The sequence below is a fragment of the Phyllopteryx taeniolatus genome, chromosome 19 (genome assembly GCF_024500385.1).
Source record: "Phyllopteryx taeniolatus isolate TA_2022b chromosome 19, UOR_Ptae_1.2, whole genome shotgun sequence".
Lineage (NCBI taxonomy): Eukaryota > Metazoa > Chordata > Actinopteri > Syngnathiformes > Syngnathidae > Phyllopteryx > Phyllopteryx taeniolatus.
In genome coordinates, this window is record NC_084520.1 from 3,741,650 (window position 1) to 3,760,723 (window position 19,074).

A 19,074-nucleotide genomic window follows, 5' to 3' on the forward strand; every position below is an offset into this window, starting at 1 on the left:
TGTGATTTATTTATTGTGATTGCCCTATAGAACTAGTTTGATGTTGGACAAAATGGAAATTCTTATAATGCTTAACACATCATGTTAACAAACTGTAGCATCCTCATCATCCCAGCAAAATAGAAAACTGTATTGATGAAGACTTTACGTAGTTGCCCTGTCGTTGGCCATTGTTTCTAATGAGAATAAGAACAATTCTAACATGCTTCTTCGTATTCTAACCTAAAAGCAAGATAGCAGCCTAAGTAGAAAACATGCCAAGGCAGATTGATACAGTGGAGGAAATAATTATTTGATCCCTCACTGATTTTGTCAGTTTATCCACTGACAAAGACATGAACGGTCTAGAAATTAAATGGTAGGTTAATTTTAACAGGGAGAGGCAGAATATCAAAAAGAAAACCTAGAAAAATCACATAAAACAAAATATTAATATTATTTTTCAATTCATTGAGTGAAATAAGTATTTTACCCCTGATCAAAACATTACTTGGTACTTGGTGGAGAACCCCTTGTTGGCCAGTATAGAGGTCAGACATTTCTTGTAGTTAAACAAGAGGTTTGCATACATCTCAGGAGGAATTTTGGACCACTCCTCTTTGCAGATCCTCTGTAAATCCTCAAGGTTCCCAGGCTGTCCTTTGGCAATTCAAAACTTTAACTCCTTCCACAGATTTCTAATGGGATTTAAATCTGGAGACTGGCTTGGCCACTCCAGGAGATTATTCTTTAGTCACTCTTTCTTTTCCTTGGCTGTGTGCTTTGTGTCAACATTGTGCTGGAAGCCCTATCTAGGAACCATTTTACGTTTCCTGGCTGAGAGAAGGAGCTTGTCACCCAGGATTTCACAGTGCAAGACTCCATCCATATTTCCATTGATGCAGTGAAGTTGACCTGTCCCCTTTGCAGACAAAGCATAATGCTCCCACCTTCATGCTTGACTGTGGGGATGTCGTTCTTGGAGAATTTATCTTCCTCCAAACACAGCGAGTCGAATTGATTCAGAACAGCTCAATTTTGGTCTCATCTGACCACATTACCTTCTCCCAATCATTCTCTGATTCATCCAGGTGTTCATTGGCAAACTTCATATGGCCCTGTATATGTGCCTTCTTGAGCAAGGCGGACCTTACGGTCGCTGCAGGATTTTAATCCATTGCAGCGTAGTGTGTTACCAATGGTTTTCTTGGTGACTGTGGTCCCAGCTGCCATGAGATCATGAACACGCTTCTCCCGTATAGTTATGGGCTGATGCCTAACCTTTCTCATGATCATTGATACCCCACAAGGTGAAATCTTGCGAGGAACCCCAGGCTGAGGGAGCTTGACAGTCATTTGATGTTTTTTTTCCATTTTCTAATTATGGCGCCAACAGTTATCTACTTCTCCCCAGCCTCTTGCCAATGGTCTTGTAGCCCATTTCAGCCTTGTGCAGGTTTACAAATCTTGTCCCTGAGGGTCTTGCCCATGATGGAGAGGTTGGTGACTGACTGATTGATTCTGTGGACAGGTGTCTTTATACAAGCAACAAGTGGAGACAGATGTCTTTCATACAACTAAAGCTAACTAGTTTAGATTAAGAGTACTTTCTTAAAGTGAGATGAATAGTCTGCGGGATCCAGAATTCTCTATTGTTGGTAGGGGGATCAAAACTTATTTCCCTCAATGGAATGCAGTGTTTATCTTTTGAAAATATGATTTTCTGAATTTTCTTTTAGATATTCTGTCTCAATATTAAAACAAACCCACCATTAGAATTATGGACCATTCGTGTCTTTGTCAGTGGGTAAATTTAATCAGTAATGGATCAAATAATTATTTCCTACACCGTAAGGGTTCCACAACTTGCGATAGGCTGTATAGGTGGTTGATATTTCTACTTCTTGTTGTTGTTTTGGCTTTTGGCTTGTCCCATTAGGGGTCGCCACAGCGAGTCACCTGCTTGGTTTGTTTTAACCAGTTTAGATTTTGTATAGACACAGACTGGCTAAGTTACTGGCTAAACATTATTTATCCATGATGCCCTTTAACATTAATTGCATTTCTCCTACTCCATTTAAATTTTTCCACATGAAGCAATTATGGTGGATAGCTTGCAAATGGCCGGTTTGTCGCACCCGCTGGAAATTAGGGTCTGGAAAAAGTATGTAATTTTGAAATCTCAAATGTGTAAGAACCCTGAATTTCAAAGTGAGGGAATATTTGCAAAAAAAACAAAAAACAATAACATTCATAGTTTGAACATTAAATATCTTGTCTTTGTACTGTATTCAGTTGAAAATAGGTTGAAAAAGGATTTGCAAATCATTGCATTCTGTTTTTATTTATGTTTTACACAACATCCCAACTTCATTCCAGTTGGGCTTTAGAAAAAAAGTCTTTAAATTAAAGTATTATTTTTTTTAATTCAATTTCTTTTTCACTTTACGGAGAAATGAAGTGAAGATCTATACTCATCCTATTTAACTCCCATTAAGATTTCCTGTTATATTATAATCATCACTGCTGCCATCATCATTATAAACATTCCAGTCATGATTGGGATGGGCATCCTTACTCATTACTCCCCAATGACAAAACGCTGCATGATTTATAACCATTACCAATACACTGGATTGCCTCAGCGTCTGCAATGCCACTATCAGGAAATGAAGCTCACGGCAGAAATCCAATAAGGAGCACACAGTGTGCGCTGAAGTACTCATCATAATAGTTGCTATTTACAGATTGATATAGCCATACAGAGGCCTGACATATTCTCTGTTCCCCACCGTCTTCCAGATAAATCAGTGTTTATCCTCATATAACCTCCGGCTGCCCCATCAAACAGGATCTCCATTTCGTGCTCTCTCCCAGCCCATTTGCACTTTTGTAGCTATTTTAATAGGAATGTGAAACAATGTTAAACCCCTCTGGTACGGTGTTGTTGTGATAACAGCAGTTTATTTGTGCCTACTGTATACATTCCCTATGTCTGCTATTTCAGATACTGTGCCAACCTATATGAGACATGGACAAAGACTGTTGACAGCAGCTGTTATCACTACCTCAGTCTGCCCTTAATCTGCAGAGACATATCCTCTCAGCTGATTTCAGTCAACTTCCACACACAGGTTTTTATGTTCATTACATGAATCATTATGTACATATTATACTACTGTATACGGTAGAACAGTAGCCTTAGTAGTCTTTAAAATAGCCTAAAGTAGTCTTTAAAATATGCCTCTCCTCCCTAGCTTGCATCCGTGTTGAGGGAAGTCAAGTACCTGGAGGCCAGACAGACTGAAGTGATTCCCGAAACTGCAGTGCAGATTTATACTACCAGATGTCAATTGGGGCAGTTGGTGGGCAGCCTGGAACTTGCTGCAGGACGATACAACAAGGTTATTATACATTCTGATTAAAGATTAGACATGAAGGGACTCGCATCAAGAACAAATTTTTTTGCCACAATGTATTGGAAAGGCAGGACGGTGGACTAGTGGTTAGCACATCATTGTCTGAGTTGAAAGGTTCTGGGTTTTGCTTTGGGATGCAAGGAAAAAATTGACAAGCAATTAAGGTTCGTGGAATCTTGGGTCACTAACAAATCGTTTACGAGCAAAACTGTGCTTCTTGGCAAACGCATGGAAGGGTCACTTGTGCTTTCTCTCACAGAGGATAAACATCATTCGCTCCATTCGTCACATATTTCAAGTATCTTCGCCCTCAGTATGGCCCCCAAGAAAGTGAAATGTGCAAATGAGTATGCTACTAGGAACCCCTGGAAAGTGTCGCTGTTGGCATCCGTTGAGCTCTCGCTGGTGGACCTAGGCGCACACAGCCAAGTTTCGTTATTATTCACTTGTTTTTTCTGAAGCTTGTCAAGGCTTTGCTTCGCAGTACTCTGTATGATTGTGTCTATGTATTAATTTCACCAGCTCTTATCTAGCAGAAAGAAACTGCTTCAACAAAGTCTGTGTGCAGACGAAAAAGAAAAGAAAACCAAGAGCGTGCATGCAGAAGTACTGTATATATTTTTTTCTTCATGTCCCTTTCGCCCTCTGTTGGACTTTTTAGTGTTTTTTTGTTTTTGTTTTTTTTAATTATACGTACTACAGTTTGAAATCACATACTGTATTTTTATTGTCTGCCCTCGACCACAAATTTTAGGTGATTCAGTCTGTTCTCGCCGTGGAAAGGCCGCTACTCCAGAAGGAGCTCAAGGATATTGACACCCAGCTAAGAAAGGCCGAAGAGAGCCTGAGCTGGAACAGTCAAGGTGTGGATGCTCTTTTTTATAGGCATGCATGAGTGCACATCAACAACTAATGGAGTAAACATACTGTAGAACAGTGGTCACTAACTGACGGAACGCGATCTGGGTCTTGACCCAGAAAAGCAGTCCCATACGGACCCACACCATACCCAAAAAAAGAAAGCTTATGATTAAAGACCTATTTTAAGTGGCACAACATTACAGGCTTTACGGTAGCGACGAACCGTACCAACCAGTCAAACGCCATTCAGCCACCCCTTCAGCCAATCAAATCAGATCTTAGGTGGTAATCACTGACTGCGTGCGGCCCAGCCCGAGACGAGGCGAAACGTAGCAGGAAAGAGAGAAAGAAACTCAGTGTGGAAGTGAGTTATAGACAGAAATGCCATTGTGAAACAAAACATAAAGGTTTTGAATAAACAAAACCTCTAAAATGACTCAGTTGTTAAGATTTGTTAAATTAAAATATCTAACATTTTTGAGACTTCACTGTTTCGTTAATTACGATGCCAAACAGAAAAGGGGATACTCAAACCTTTGTTTTTCTGAAGTTAAGTACTTTATTTGAACACGTATAACTTTCTCTTTTTATTTACATGTTCTTATTTTGAAATGCAAAGCCCTATTTTTATTTAGTAAATGAGTGAACACACAGTTGTGCTCGTGTTTGATTACCCTTGGCAGAATTTGTACGATGTGGACAATTCTTTAAAGAAAGCACGAAAGACCAGACGAAACACATTAAATTTTCTTTTTAATGGGATTCAAATTAAACTGTCAGGCATTTCAGAAAAGCACAATCAATTAAACAAAACATAACCATAAGGAAAATGATGGTCATTGTTCAGTCACCAGTGATATTTAAAAGAAACAACAACAACAATATTTCACAAATTCTGCCAGGGTAATGTATGGAAACGTATGAGCAAAACTGTACATATCAGCAGTCAAACATATTTATTTAGTTCTGTGTTACTTGACAATAGTAAATGCCAAAAGATTTTGGGATTTGACTGAGGTATTGATTATAAGCAGATGTACACGACTAAGCAGGCTACTTAAAAATATATCACAAGAAATAAACACTAGATGATCTCCGGACCTTGGCTTCAAGACATTTTCTCGATCTGGACCTTTTAAAAAAAAAATTTAATACCCCTGCTGTAGAATAATAAGCGCTGCGAAATGACTATGGAAAAAATACACCTTTAGTTATTCTTGGCCCCGTCTTTCTCATTTTAATGGCAGAAAATAGGCAATGTGCTGGCAGACATGTTTGTGTTTTTGCACTCCTTGATTTTCAGATCCAAAACCAGAATGATATGAAGTTCATAATGATAAGTCAGGAACTAAACATAACAAAATTGAAAGGCTAATGGACGAACAAATCACAGACATTACGGGTCAATCCAATCAAAGTAGTACAGTAAAATAAATCAAATACCGCTAGCTGAAAGGAGCAGTCAGTCTCTTGCTCAGGGTAAAAAACATTGATTCTTCTTCTTTGATCCACGTATTACAAAACTGCTGCTGTAATATAGCATCCAGGTTATTCTCTTTGAGGCTACCATGGGTAAAACCTTGTAGTTTGTAATCTGCACAGCCACAAATGTCTTGAAAACTTGAAAAGACATGTCCGCAATGTGATTAGCAGAAAGTCTGCTGCAGTTATAGTATGACATTTTTCTTTGGTGCATCCATGGATGCCAGTGACCTTTAAGACATTCTACACTATTACTCTGGAAATTCAAATCGTCAACAATCACATTTACTCAAACTCTAACTAACTTCCTTCCTATTTCTAGGCATTTGGCAGTATATTCAAGAGTTGCGGGATTCTATCTGTGACTTGGAGAGCAGACTCCAGAAGACCAAAGACAATGTGGATGAGATCCAGAACTGTATCAAGTCCTGGGCAAGTCCATTGTTTGACAGGAAGGAAGGGAAAAAAGACACTTTGCTGAGTCTGGATGATCGCGTCGAAAGGTTGGATCGTTTTTATTGTATGATACGATCATCCGGAGATAAGATTCATTTCCTCATGAAGGTAATTAAACAATTTTCTTTCTGTTTGAAACACAGTGGACCCCCACATACTCGCAGTTCAGCACTCGCAGATTTTTTCATTTTCTTATTAAAATTTGTTTTATTTTTTCCCATTTTTATTTCCATTTTTCCTCTTTTTTCTTTTTGGTTTTTCTTTTTCGGGGGGAGGAACCAAGCCCAAAAAATATTATTGCCGGTTTATTCACCCTTATTCAAGAATTTATTTTATTTTATTTATTTTTTTTATGTTCAGTGCAATTATAATGACCGTCAATTATTGACGGATTTTCGCTATTTGCGACTCAGCCCAGTCCCTATCCCCTGCGAATAGCGTGGGTCCACTGTACTGAAGTGGTTAACAACTTGGTCAACATTATTCATTTTCTTGGTGCTATATTTTCCAATGTCCTGCCCTCAGAGCAATCTTGAGCTTTTTATGTCAGAACCATCCTCAGACGAGTGGAAAGCATATGTGGAATACATTGACGACATGGTCATCGATGGATTCTATAACTGCATAGAGTGTTCGCTCAAATTTTTCCTGGATAACACAGGTAACCTGTTCCCAAAAAAATCCATAGTACATGCTTGAAAAAAGTACATGATCATACTTAAAAGATGGGCAAACATTCTACGATTATTGAAAAGGTTGTCTTGGAAAACAATTCACACTAAATGGCTGAATCACATAAAACAGAAAGTCAAAGCTATCGATTGAAGCGCTTATATTAGAGAGCAACTCAGAGCCGTAATTTCACTGCATAGGCTGTATGCTCAGCTTGAAGCTGTGCATTTTAAACTATTGCCAACTGTGAAAAGAAACTGAGGGAGAAGATGCTGTTTTTTTCCAAATGAGGACTTGCATGCAAATGCTCAAAATAACAAAGCATGCTTCCCTTAAAATGCATACCTTAATCTGTGCCAAAAAGACAAGCTCATAAAGATATACAAGAAGTCCCAACCTGATTTGTACATACCGTTTCAACTACGCAGAGTTTAAATCTAGTCGTATCTCTGTGCGAGATCACTGTAGCGGACGACCAAATTTCTTACACACCTTAGTCATCCGAGGGTTATACGACCAACCTGGAGTTGCCAACAGCTTCCCCCCACTACAATGCAGGAATGTCAATGTCTAATGATATTGGACATTGGCCCAGAATTATAAGTGAATCAGCCAGCTCCGAATCTGGCTTGAAACAGGCTTCATTATTACAATGTATTTCCAGCTTTAGGTTACAGTTGCTCATCACACCGGTCATAACCTCAAATGTACTGATTTTACCACAGCTTAGACTCTTGACTCTTAAAACTTAACAGAATATCAGTTCCTTTTTAGTCCTGTGAAAGGGAAAATTACCAGCGTTTTCCCTTATTTTCTCTATGGGGTATATTAGTTTAGAAATTGACTGCTGTCCAAATTTTCCAAATGTTTACATTTCTGTTTGCAGGAAACAGTCACATGCACACATAGCCACTAGGTGGTGCTCAAGCACTTCCCCTTTTGCCATGACCCAACAAAGTGACCTTTTTGCTGCAGACCTTTAAAACAAAAGTTACCCTCTCTGTCATCAATTTTAACCAGTGTTTTGAAATCTGATGAGCATTTATTTGATTCCTTTGGAGAATTTTACATATATTCCTGCCTTGCCCCTAGCCCCCCTCCTTTTCCTTCCAAAAATCTGTCATTTGAACAGGGGTGTGTTGACTTTTTAGATCCACATTAGCTTTTGTTAATAGTTGTACTATTGACTGTGTTGATTGTGGTAACATAAATAAATATATACGTTAAATACATACAGTACTACTGTATTTTCTTAATTGTATGAATAATATTTGCGATGAGTGCCCTTTTATGGGATTATAGCACCTGTCCCCCCCAAAATTCTGTACACATGTCCAGCAGGAATGGAAACAGTATACATGTACCACAATGGTGAAGTTCTGGAAAATTACTTATTGTTTGAGATGTTAAGAGAGCTATCGTTCCATCCATTTTCTGTTCAACCAATTATTCTGTTCAGGGCCATGGGTTGAGCCTATCCCAACTGACTTGGGCGAGAGGCAGGGTACACCCAGGACAATCACAGAGCAAATTGAGACAGACAAGCTTAACGCATACATTCACACCGATGTTTTAGAGTCTGTATTTTACCAACAGATGTGTTTTAGGGGAATGTGGGAAAAAATTGGAGTACCCAGAGAAAAAGCACACCACTACTGAGAGAAGATGCAAACGCCACACAAAAAGACAAGATTTGAACCTACACCATTTCAATGTGAGGCAGATATGCTATTCCCAAGCTAAAATCTTCTGTTGACTTTCTTGAAAGTTGTTGAAAGTCAGTAACTCTAGAGTAAGATAAAATGAGGGTCATGCTCTAAGCAATCAAATCAAAAGACACAGCAAGTATAAAAAGAACCTTCAAGACTTCATAAACTTGATTTGAGGTGTTGTGGCGAGAGGAGTAGTGGAATACCATACATGTCTAACCATTCTAGCGGTCAGCCAAATATGCATAATTCTTGTCGTCTAGTTTATACATGCAGGACGAAGGCACAGACTGTAACAGTGACACCATACACAGAACAATTATGGCTGAAAAAATACCAAACCCCGACATTGGCCCAGTGTAGCCACCAAACACCAAACCCTCCATTGTATAATTTCTATAATCACAAGGAAATCACAGGGTTTACACATGGAGGCAGACAACCATTGACACCTATGAGCAGTTTGGAATCTTCAATTAACTTAGGAGAAAACTCACGCAAGCACGCTGAGAAAATGCTACTTTCTTATTGTGAGGTAACAGTGCCAACCAACTGTGCCAAGCATGTTGCCCTTCCTCAAACCAAAATGTAAAATCAAAATGTCTATCTTTACTACACACTATAATCGACTAGCCGAAACTTATCACTGCTTTGGACAGCTTCTATTAAGACATGTTTTTTGGGGATTTTATGTGTCACTTGGGTGTTTTATTTGCTGCAGGCATGGAATAGATTTGTACTCGCTTGCTGTGTCCTTCCTATCATTCCCCTCTAATCATTTCCTGCTTCTCCTCTCAGCTTACATGTACTGTGCTGAAACTGTAGTCAAACATGACCCAAGTCAGCGACGGGCATTTTTAGAATTTTGGGCGACGGTTCATTTCAAGTTAAGTTCGAGAATGCCATGAGATGAGATTCGTCACATAAAGTCACATAACAATATGGCAGCATTGTCAGCAAAAAGTGAGGATTAAATATGCTTGCAGTGACTTTTGAATATTTCTGAATTGAATAAACTGACCTCTAATTGTGTCAGTGAGTAATTATGATATGGGTAGATCCACCTTGGAAATGCTGAGAAACTACTTTTGTACCTCAAATCTGCCTACAATAACTTGTCTCCATAAGAAACCATAATATGCATATGAATGTTTAATCATTATCATTTATTTAAATAAATTCCATGCAAGAGCTTTACAATGTGTTAACATTCTATTTCACTCTAAATCAATTTGCAATCCAAATTCAAAACATCTAAGCCGAAATACACATTTCTTTAAACGTCATCATTTCCATTGATTCATTCATTTCATTACTGTATATACATTTTTATAGTAACCTTAAACATAATACTTGACAATAATCTTATGTTATTCCCTGCTATTTTGAACAGGAACAAACTACTATTCTTGCTTTGGCAAAACAACTCTTCTATGGGTAAAAGACTAATCAAACCGTCTCCTTATCCAGTGTAGGGCTTAACATCTACTAATTGCTTCATCTCATTGATAATTTATGAAGTCATACATCTGCAAATTTGGAAATATGTCTTCCAAATTAGTGGGACCAAGGCTTCTTAACTTTGAATTTATTAACAGTAATAAAACTTCCATTCTTACCCCTTTTTTCTTCATAAATATGAATACTAAAAATAGTCTCAGCAACCATTATCTTCTGCATTGTGAAAATGTACAATAAAAATGTGTCTCTTATCTTGTATACCTAAGCATTCCATTCCTTCTATTGTGGTTCAGATGAAAAAGAAGTTACAGTGCCCCTCTTTGAGGCCAAACTGGATCTCAAAGTTCCTGATATGGTGTTCATCCCATCTTTGGAATTGGGAGAAAGAGAAAATTTGTTTGATGTGGTTGAGAATCTCATCAATGATGTGTTCAGAGTCTGTTCATTGGTGCCACGTGTCTCCCAGCACAGTTCGTTCCTCCACTACCAGGTATTGAAGTCTCTTGAATTTTGTTGGTGTTTTTCATCTTCCATATGTTTTAAATGTTTTCTATCAAGCAGGAAATCACAGAACATTCTCTTCAATCATCCAAGATAATTTTTAAGAAGTTTGCACTCTGACCCTCTCGTAGGCTGACATGGAAGACATGGCTGACTTGGCAGATATACGTCATCTCCTCATGGATCGTGTGCAGAGTGTCATGGCGAATTGCTGCGTGTTCCGCAATTCATTGGAACGCTACAGCTACCTTTATGTAAATGACAGGAAGGAGTTCCTGCGCCAGTTCCTCCGATATGGCCACGTTCTTACCAGCCAGGAGATGGAGGTTGAAGCGGAAGATTGTATCCCAGAGATTCCACCAACATTAGAAAACTTTAAACAGCAGGTGGATGGGTGAGTGCTTTTTTTTCGGGGAGGGGTTTACATCAAGTATGTGGCAATTATCAGAAGCTAATGCTGTAAATGGCATGGTGGACGACTGGTTAGAGCGTCTGCCTCACAGTTCTGAGGAAGTGGCTTCAATCCCCGGCCCCGTCTGTGTGGAGTTTGCATGTTCTCCCCGTGCCTGCGTGGGTTTTCTCCGGGCATTCCGGTTTCCTCCAACATCCCAAAAAACATGCATGGTAGGTTAATTGAAGACTCTAAATTGCCCATAGGTGTGAATGTGAGTGCGAATGGTTGTTTGTTTATGTGTGCCCTGCGATTGGCTGGCAACCAGTTCAGGGTGTATCGATGATAGCTGGGATAGGCTCCAGCACTCCCGCGACCCTTGTGAGGATAAGCGGCTCAGAACTTGATGGATGGATGAATAATGCTGTAAACTAAAGCTAATCTCTGCATGCAATAAAACTCAGTGAAGCTTCCTACTTCTGGCTTTGATGTAGTGTTTAAGACAGTGTAGTGTAGTTGATTGAAAGTGTCTCTGATCTTCGTTCAGCCTAGCTGCCAAGTCATGGGCGGAGAAACTCATTTTAGGGGGAAATTTATATGTGAATTAGTACCACTGTACGTAACAGTGTGATGGGGGGTTGTGGGGGTATTCAATGCGGTTCGCTCAAAGACACATTCATGACATAAAAATTAACAAAAGATTAACGAGGTTATTAAATATCTGTTTTAATATATACACCTGATGAGTGGGAGGTGAGGGGCAAGCCTTGTGGTGAATACCCGCCCACCCAAAAATACTGCTTATATGAATAATTCCAACCGTAAACATACCGCAAAACAGTTTCATATAATTAAAAATTCATCTTACAATACCGTTAAAAGTAAATGGGTTACAAATGATTTGATTCAGGAAAAAATGCCCCCAATATAAAAATAGGAATACTTTTCCATTAGACAGGGCTTTGGTTCCATCTTGTGGTATCTTCGAGCATTTCAGAAAGAGCACAAAAACAACAAATAGGTTATATTTTCAGCGAATAACGGAATATATATTAAAAGAAACCCTGCAAATAGATGAATGAAGTCGCAAGTAGCAGTAACATTAAGAATGTTACCTTAAAGCCCTGAAAAGGCAAACCATATGTAGAGATTTAATCCTTTTACATTTTTACCTTAATTTAGGTTTGAAAAGATCTATGAGGAAGTGCAGAGTCTGGAGCCAGTACGTGTATTCCATGGCTGGATGCGCGTAAATGGCCGCAGCATGAAGATTGCCCTGCTTAACATCATCAAGAAATGGAGTTTCATGTTCAAACAGCACCTTATTGACCATGTAACTAACAGGTGGAATACAATTTAATATACAGTACAATTCAACAATAATACATTTATTTTGTCATGTATTTTTCCACTGTGTTGTGGGTTGTTTCTGTTTGAGTTTAGCTTTCCTGCACAATCTTTGGTTGTACCATACCTGGCCGTCTTGTTGGTCACAGTTCAGACAACCATTTAGGTGGTCTACATGTCAGTCATTATGCAGTTACAGTATATACAGTATTTGTGATATCACTCATAAATATAACGATTGCATTGCTTCAGTGTTCTATGTTGTGATCGTAATATTGATCTAACAATTGGTAAATTCCCATGTTATGATGATTGTAATCTATTCTTTAGTTTATCTGATCTTGAGAGTTTCATCATCATGTCTGAGACTGGCCTGGGCCAGCAAGTAGAGGGAGGGGACTACGAAACCCTGGTGAGAGTCATGGGCCGACTGCTGGCTGTCAAAGAGAGACAACACACAACAGATGTCATATTTGAACCACTCCAACAAACGATTGCTTTGCTAAAGGACTATGAGCAGGAACTCCCTGATGTTGTACACAAGCAGTTAGAAGTAAGAATCCATTATTCAGTCACCTCAGATTTATATGGTGCTGTCTTTTAGTTTTAATGCAACACTCTTTCTTAAAATACTTAATTATTCATACATCCTGGATGCCCATCCATCTTTGCTGTCTCTTTTCTTCAGGAGCTGCCAGAAAAGTGGAGCAATTTGAAAAAGAAGGCTATGCTAGTTAAACACCAGGTGGCACCTCTGCAGGCCATGGAGGTGGCGAGTTTGCGAAGAAAGTGTGCTTCATTTGAAGTGGAGCAACACACCTTCAGGGAACATTTTGGCAAAAATGGGCCCTTCAGGTAACAAAGACTACTTTTGTAAAAATATGTGTCCTCCTAGATAATGCACATGCATTGTTTGCTGTGGTTTAAAAGTTAATTGCTTTTGTACTAGACCTCCAACTTGCATGGAGATCACTAGTAGCATTTTTTTTAAGAAAATTAAAAGAGAATTTGAAGGAATATTTATGATTTAATGGAAATCAAATGTAAAAATATACTACCAGTCCAGGGTATACTCTCTTGTGGGATAGGCCTAATGAGGACAAGGCCAACTGAAAATTTATGGATGGATACGTTATATGCAATAGACCCCTGCTTTTCGCGGGGGATAGGGACTGGACTGGACCGCAAATAGTGACGATAATTGATTGATGATAATTGACGACCTTTATGAAATTCTTGAATAAGCGGGGATAAACTGCCAAGAGATAGATTTCGGGTTGCCCGCCCCAAAATAAAAGAAAAAAAAAAGGAAATTAAAAAAAAAAAAAATCAAGAAAAAAAAATCAGTAGATAAATGACTCCATGGATGCCGGACCGCAGGTATGTGGGGTCCACTTTACAGTATATTTGTCAAATTTCATCTCAGTCAATAATATTAATAAGGATAAATTCATATGCTCCATACTGTACATTTGTGACATGATACAGAGGACATGTATACTGTAAACCTAATGTTTGAGAAAAATATGGTGATATATATTGTGGTAAAGCTTTTAGTTTAATTTACAGAGTATCTTTGCAGGAATGTCACCTTTCGCTGTGTTCTCCTTCATATAGGACTGTTATCTTGAGGCTCTCACATCTGACAAGGCTAATTGAATCTTACAATAATGATAATTAATTCTCAGGTTGAGGCGCTTAGTCATATCTAATTGTCGCATTAGTTATGTGTGTAATCGGTCTCCTAATAGCATAGTGATTGCATCCCATTTATGTCTTGGAAGTCATTTTTAATTGTAGTTTGCAATTCGTGATGAGGAGACTGGTCTTGTTATGCTGCACACGATTCTGGGTTTGGCAGGCATACAGGCCGTCATTACCAAAACAAGACCTCCACTAGGGTTAAGGCGAACCTGTTTGCATTCATCCAGATTTGACAGCAAGAATCCTTACCAGATGTTGGACGCGTTTCACTGGAAGATCCAGGAACAGGAGGCAGTGATGGCCTCCCTGGTGCAGTCCGCCAGCTTGTTTGAGGTGACCGTCTCTGAATACAAACAGCTCCGCCAATGCAGGTAAAGTAAGGAGAATGAAAAGCACAAAGCTATGCCAAGTGTGGCACTAATGAGCAATTAAATCAGTGACCCTTATTTATATTCACACTTTGAATATGGTTGAAATCATTTTATCTCCTGTCATTCATCCCTGAGGCGTGAGGTGGGCCTGCTGAAGGAGCTCTGGGACATGATCACTGTGGTGGAATCCAGCATTGCGGCATGGAAAATGACTCCCTGGAGGGAGATTCATGTGGAGGACATGGAGCTGGAGTGCAAACACTTCTCAAAAGATATTCGAGGGCTGGATAAGGAGGTGAGGCACAGAGAGCGAGGGGGGCGATAAGACTGTGAGACTAATCGGACGGGTAATGTAACCTAAAGGTGTGGAAAAAAGGAGGCTAGCAAAAATGACTTCCATTGCTCGGTGCTGCAGTTACCACAAAACAATGGACATGAGGCTATAGTAAGATATTCTACTTAGCATGTAAAGGTGAGGAATTTACAATCTCCAATAAAACTGGGGAACAATTTGAAAAAAAAAATCTGTTGAGTTAGATTTTTATACTGATTAAAACTAAAATTGGCATGCTGATTCCAAAATTCCAGTCAGTTTTTTTCTAGCATGTCAAGTTTTTTTCTCTACAGCTTACCCTCAGATAAGCAAAATTCCACTGATTAGCTGTAGTAAGACTTGCCAGCTGATTACGATTGTACTCATCTACAGGTACGTGGCAACTTGTTTGTGCAGTCACATTTGAGAGGTGTGTGCAGCTCCCAATAGGTCACTACTAGCAATAGCTGCAAACAGAAAGCTAGCATAGTAGGAATTAAAATGATTTGTGCCATATCCTTTATAAAACATCCATCCATCCATCCATTTTCTGAGCCGCTTGTCCTCACTAGGGTCGCGGGCGTGCTGGAGCCTATCCCAGCTATCATCGGGCAGGAGGCGGGGTACACCCTGAACTGGTTGCCAGCCAATCGCAGGGCACATAGAAACAAACAACCATTCGCACTCACATTCACACCTAGGGATAATTTTAGAGTCTCCAATTCATGCAATTTTTGGGATGTGGGAGGAAACCGGAGTGCCTGGAGAAAACCCACGCAGGCATGGGGAGAACATGCAAACTCCACACAGGCGGGGCCGGGGATTGAACCCCGGTCCTCAGAACTGTGAGGCTGACGCTCCAGTCGGTTACCGTGCCGCCCTTTGTAAAACATAATAAACATTGCAGTCATCCATGTTTCTTTCATTTTTCATTGTATGTCAATATTTGAATTTTTTTATAAAACAAGCACATCTGTTAAGTAAAGGATTTTTCATATTTTTTAAGAAAACTGGGATCTATAGTTAAAAAACCTGATAGAAAAACCATGATAGAGAAAAACTGAGATCAGTTTTGGATTCCGCACCCAAAAATTAGTTAAAAACAGCTGTGAGCCCTAACTCAACAAAAATTGTTCCTCAGTGTAATTACAGCAGTAAAATTATATATATATGTTTTTTTTTATTATTACTATTATTATTAGTAGTAGTAATAGTATATAGTAGTATATAATATTAAATATTTTTCCATTTTTTCTGGTTTTGTGGGAACGAAATATATTGTAAGGTGATGACTTTTTGTGTTAAATCAGTGCTTCTCAATTGTTTTCTGTTACGACCCCGCCAGCAAGAAGAAAAAAATTTGCGACTTACCCCCCGCAGCCCCATTGAGTACACCTCTATATAATATTGTATTTAAAGGATAATCTAATCTAATCCTTATAAACACTGAAGAAAGTACAAAAGAAAGATATAGATCAATTTACAATAAATGTTGTTTTCAGGCTGTAACAGAAAATAAAGTGCATCAATTTCCCTCAAATAGAAAAGAGCGGGCGCAACGAGAGCACCACTGCCATCTATTGCAGTGGATGTGCAATTACACCTTATTCTCGTACGGCAAATCATGTTCTTCAGGGTCTCACACGCCCCCCCGGCATTGCAACGCCAGGGGGTCACGCCCCGCTATTTGAGAAGCACTGCGTTAAATCTAAAGTTCTGCCATATCGGAATCGAAATTATAATTGAATTATATTTATTTTTAAAATATATACATTGATACATTAAAATGTATAAAATCCTACTTTTCAAAGAAAGTAGCCTACCATGGCCTACCATGAAAACTACAGAATCTCATTGTATCAAGTGCTTTTTTTATTCCGATTTGTCCTTCAACAGAACTTTTATGAATAACACAAACACCACAAATCTTTTGACTAGTCATCTAGCAGGTGCACCAGACTTACTTGGATTCCTCATCATTTCACATTTATGCAGCTACTTATTCATGAGGTTAATCGCAACAACCCCATAGTAGGTGAATGACAAAATTGGCACATGGCAGAGAACCATATGGAACAGGAAGTCATTTAAGTAAATACCCAAATAACTGCCAAACAGAGATAACTTTATCTATATACAACCTTGGAAGTAAATCATTGCTCTTTATTAAATCTAAAATGCTACTTAGAAAAACTGAAAAACGCGCACTGGGAGCAGAAGTGCCACTGAACGATTCATTCATCCAGCTTTCTGCTGGATTTTAAAGTCTACACATGCTACACATTTCAAACCCAAGCATTAGAAATGCAAACGATACAATCCATGCATCCATGTTCTGCTGCCTATGCTGTTCAGGGTCATGGGTGAGCTGAGGCCTATCCCAACTGACTACAGCCTAGGCTGGTTGCCTGACAGTCTCAGTGCACATATTGACAAGCAACCATCCACACTCACAGTCACAGGGAGGAACCCTCACATCCACAGGGATAATTCAACAGAGACAAGCCTGAGCCAAGATATGAACCTGGATCTTTCTGCCTATGAGGCAGACGTGTTAACCACATGCTTTACCGTACCGGCCCAAATTCTACTCATCACACCAAAATCATTCATGTGAAAAGGGTTGAAAGAAGAAATAATATCAGTATGGAAAGACATAAATTGAAGTTACTAATGTTCCCTCATTCCTTAGCACTCTGTAACTTCAGTGGTGCAACATCACCAGAAGAATAAAAGTTGTTTTCTTGCTCTTCATGCAGATAATCAATAGATGACTATGTTTGATGTCTAGTTACTCATGGAGCTTTTATAGCTGAATTAAGCAAAGGGACTTTAAAGCAGGCCATCCCTAGAGACTTTGTCAATTTCACATGGCTAAACAAAACCAAATCAGATTCAGAACATGACAAGCTCTTATACTTGTTGCTTTCTGGTGCCATTTGTAGGTTAGAGCGTGGGAGGCCTTCAGAGGTTTGGACAACAGGGTAAAGAACCTCCTCATTTCCCTGCGGGCAGTGGGAGAGCTTCAGAACCCAGCCATACGAGTCAGACACTGGCATCAGTTAATGGCTACTACTGGAGTCTGTTTCACCATGGACAAGGTTTGCAGTCTGTTCTTTTTTACGATGAATGATGATTTAATAAACAGTATAAAGCTACTGTTTTCCTTCATGAGCGAATGTTTTTGTGTTCAGTTTCTGAGTAGCACAAACAGTTGGATTTTTAATACAGTATCTGGAAACTCGTCCTGCTCACAATAAGCCAATAATTCTATTTAAGTACATACACACCAGGCATTCACCATTTGTTTTATTTTCATATATCAGATCGATCCAGATCCATTATTTGTTTTTGTGTGCAGGAAACGACTCTGGCTGACCTGCTGCAACTGAAGCTGCACTGTTTTGAAGAGGAGGTGAGAGGGATCGTAGACAAGGCTGTCAAAGAGATGGGAATGGAGAAAGTTCTCTCTGAGCTCAATTCCACATGGACAGGTCCAGCCTAAACTTTCACGACAGGTGTTTTAGCCTGCGTTCCAAAGTATATCCTCTATTGACATGCCACATGATCCGTTGCAGGTATGCAGTTCCAATACGAGCCCCACCATCGTACCCAAATCCCCCTCCTGCGTTCAGACGAAGAGCTTATCGAGACACTTGAAGACAACCAGGTCCAGCTGCAGAACCTCATTTCTTCTAAGTACATCGCCCACTTCTTGGATGATGTGTCATCTTGGCAGAGTAAGCTGTCTGTGGCCGACTCTGTCCTCTCGATCTGGTTTGCGGTGCAACGGTCATGGACCCACCTGGAGAGCATCTTCATTGGCTCAGAGGACATTCGCTCACAGCTACCTGAGGTTACTAAGAGATCCCTCTACATGTTTGCATGGGTTATTCAACAGAAAATCTCACTATACTTAATGTACGAATTACCTAAGGCCTGAATTCTTACCTCTGTTTTTGTCATGTAAACCCAGATAAAGTGATTGTTGTGGCTTTTAACCAAGAATCTATTAGTTGGCAAACTTGGCACACTACTGCTACTTTTAGGGCTGTGGTTACTTGACTTGTTAATTGCTCCCATGATGTAAGGCTGAGCCTCTACCCAGATGTTTATTATTATACCTTTAATTCTTCCTCGCTCATGTGGGAAGCTAAATCCCCTGGCTGTGCTCCCTTGTGGAATTGTCTGCAGGACTCTAAGCGCTTCGAAGGGATTGATGCCGATTTCAAAGAGTTGGCTAACTCAGTGCATCAAATGCCCAATGTTGTGGAGGCCACCAATAAACCTGGTCTGTTGAACAAACTGGAGAACATACAGTGCAGGTGAGGGTTAAGCCGAGATGAATGGTTCTGTCTTTTCTAAACCTTTATTTCTGTTACGATGCATAGTCTGTTTAAGGTCCCCA

At 39.5% G+C, this 19,074-nt stretch overlaps 1 protein-coding gene across 1 annotated transcript in view; it reads left to right on the plus strand.

The window, feature by feature from the left end:
* The window catches only part of dnah9 (dynein, axonemal, heavy chain 9), a 186,446-nt gene that overhangs the window by 19,445 nt on the left and 147,927 nt on the right, over positions 1-19,074 (plus strand). The window contains exons 12-27 of the mRNA XM_061756651.1: positions 2,987-3,113; positions 3,237-3,383; positions 4,153-4,261; positions 6,064-6,305; positions 6,723-6,858; positions 10,333-10,529; positions 10,672-10,934; positions 12,114-12,275; positions 12,609-12,831; positions 12,967-13,133; positions 14,210-14,353; positions 14,489-14,648; positions 17,612-17,767; positions 18,028-18,160; positions 18,245-18,522; positions 18,861-18,991. Of these exons, the coding sequence (XP_061612635.1) occupies positions 2,987-3,113; positions 3,237-3,383; positions 4,153-4,261; positions 6,064-6,305; positions 6,723-6,858; positions 10,333-10,529; positions 10,672-10,934; positions 12,114-12,275; positions 12,609-12,831; positions 12,967-13,133; positions 14,210-14,353; positions 14,489-14,648; positions 17,612-17,767; positions 18,028-18,160; positions 18,245-18,522; positions 18,861-18,991 (2,775 nt within the window). The remainder of the gene's footprint in view (positions 1-2,986; positions 3,114-3,236; positions 3,384-4,152; positions 4,262-6,063; positions 6,306-6,722; positions 6,859-10,332; positions 10,530-10,671; positions 10,935-12,113; positions 12,276-12,608; positions 12,832-12,966; positions 13,134-14,209; positions 14,354-14,488; positions 14,649-17,611; positions 17,768-18,027; positions 18,161-18,244; positions 18,523-18,860; positions 18,992-19,074) is intronic.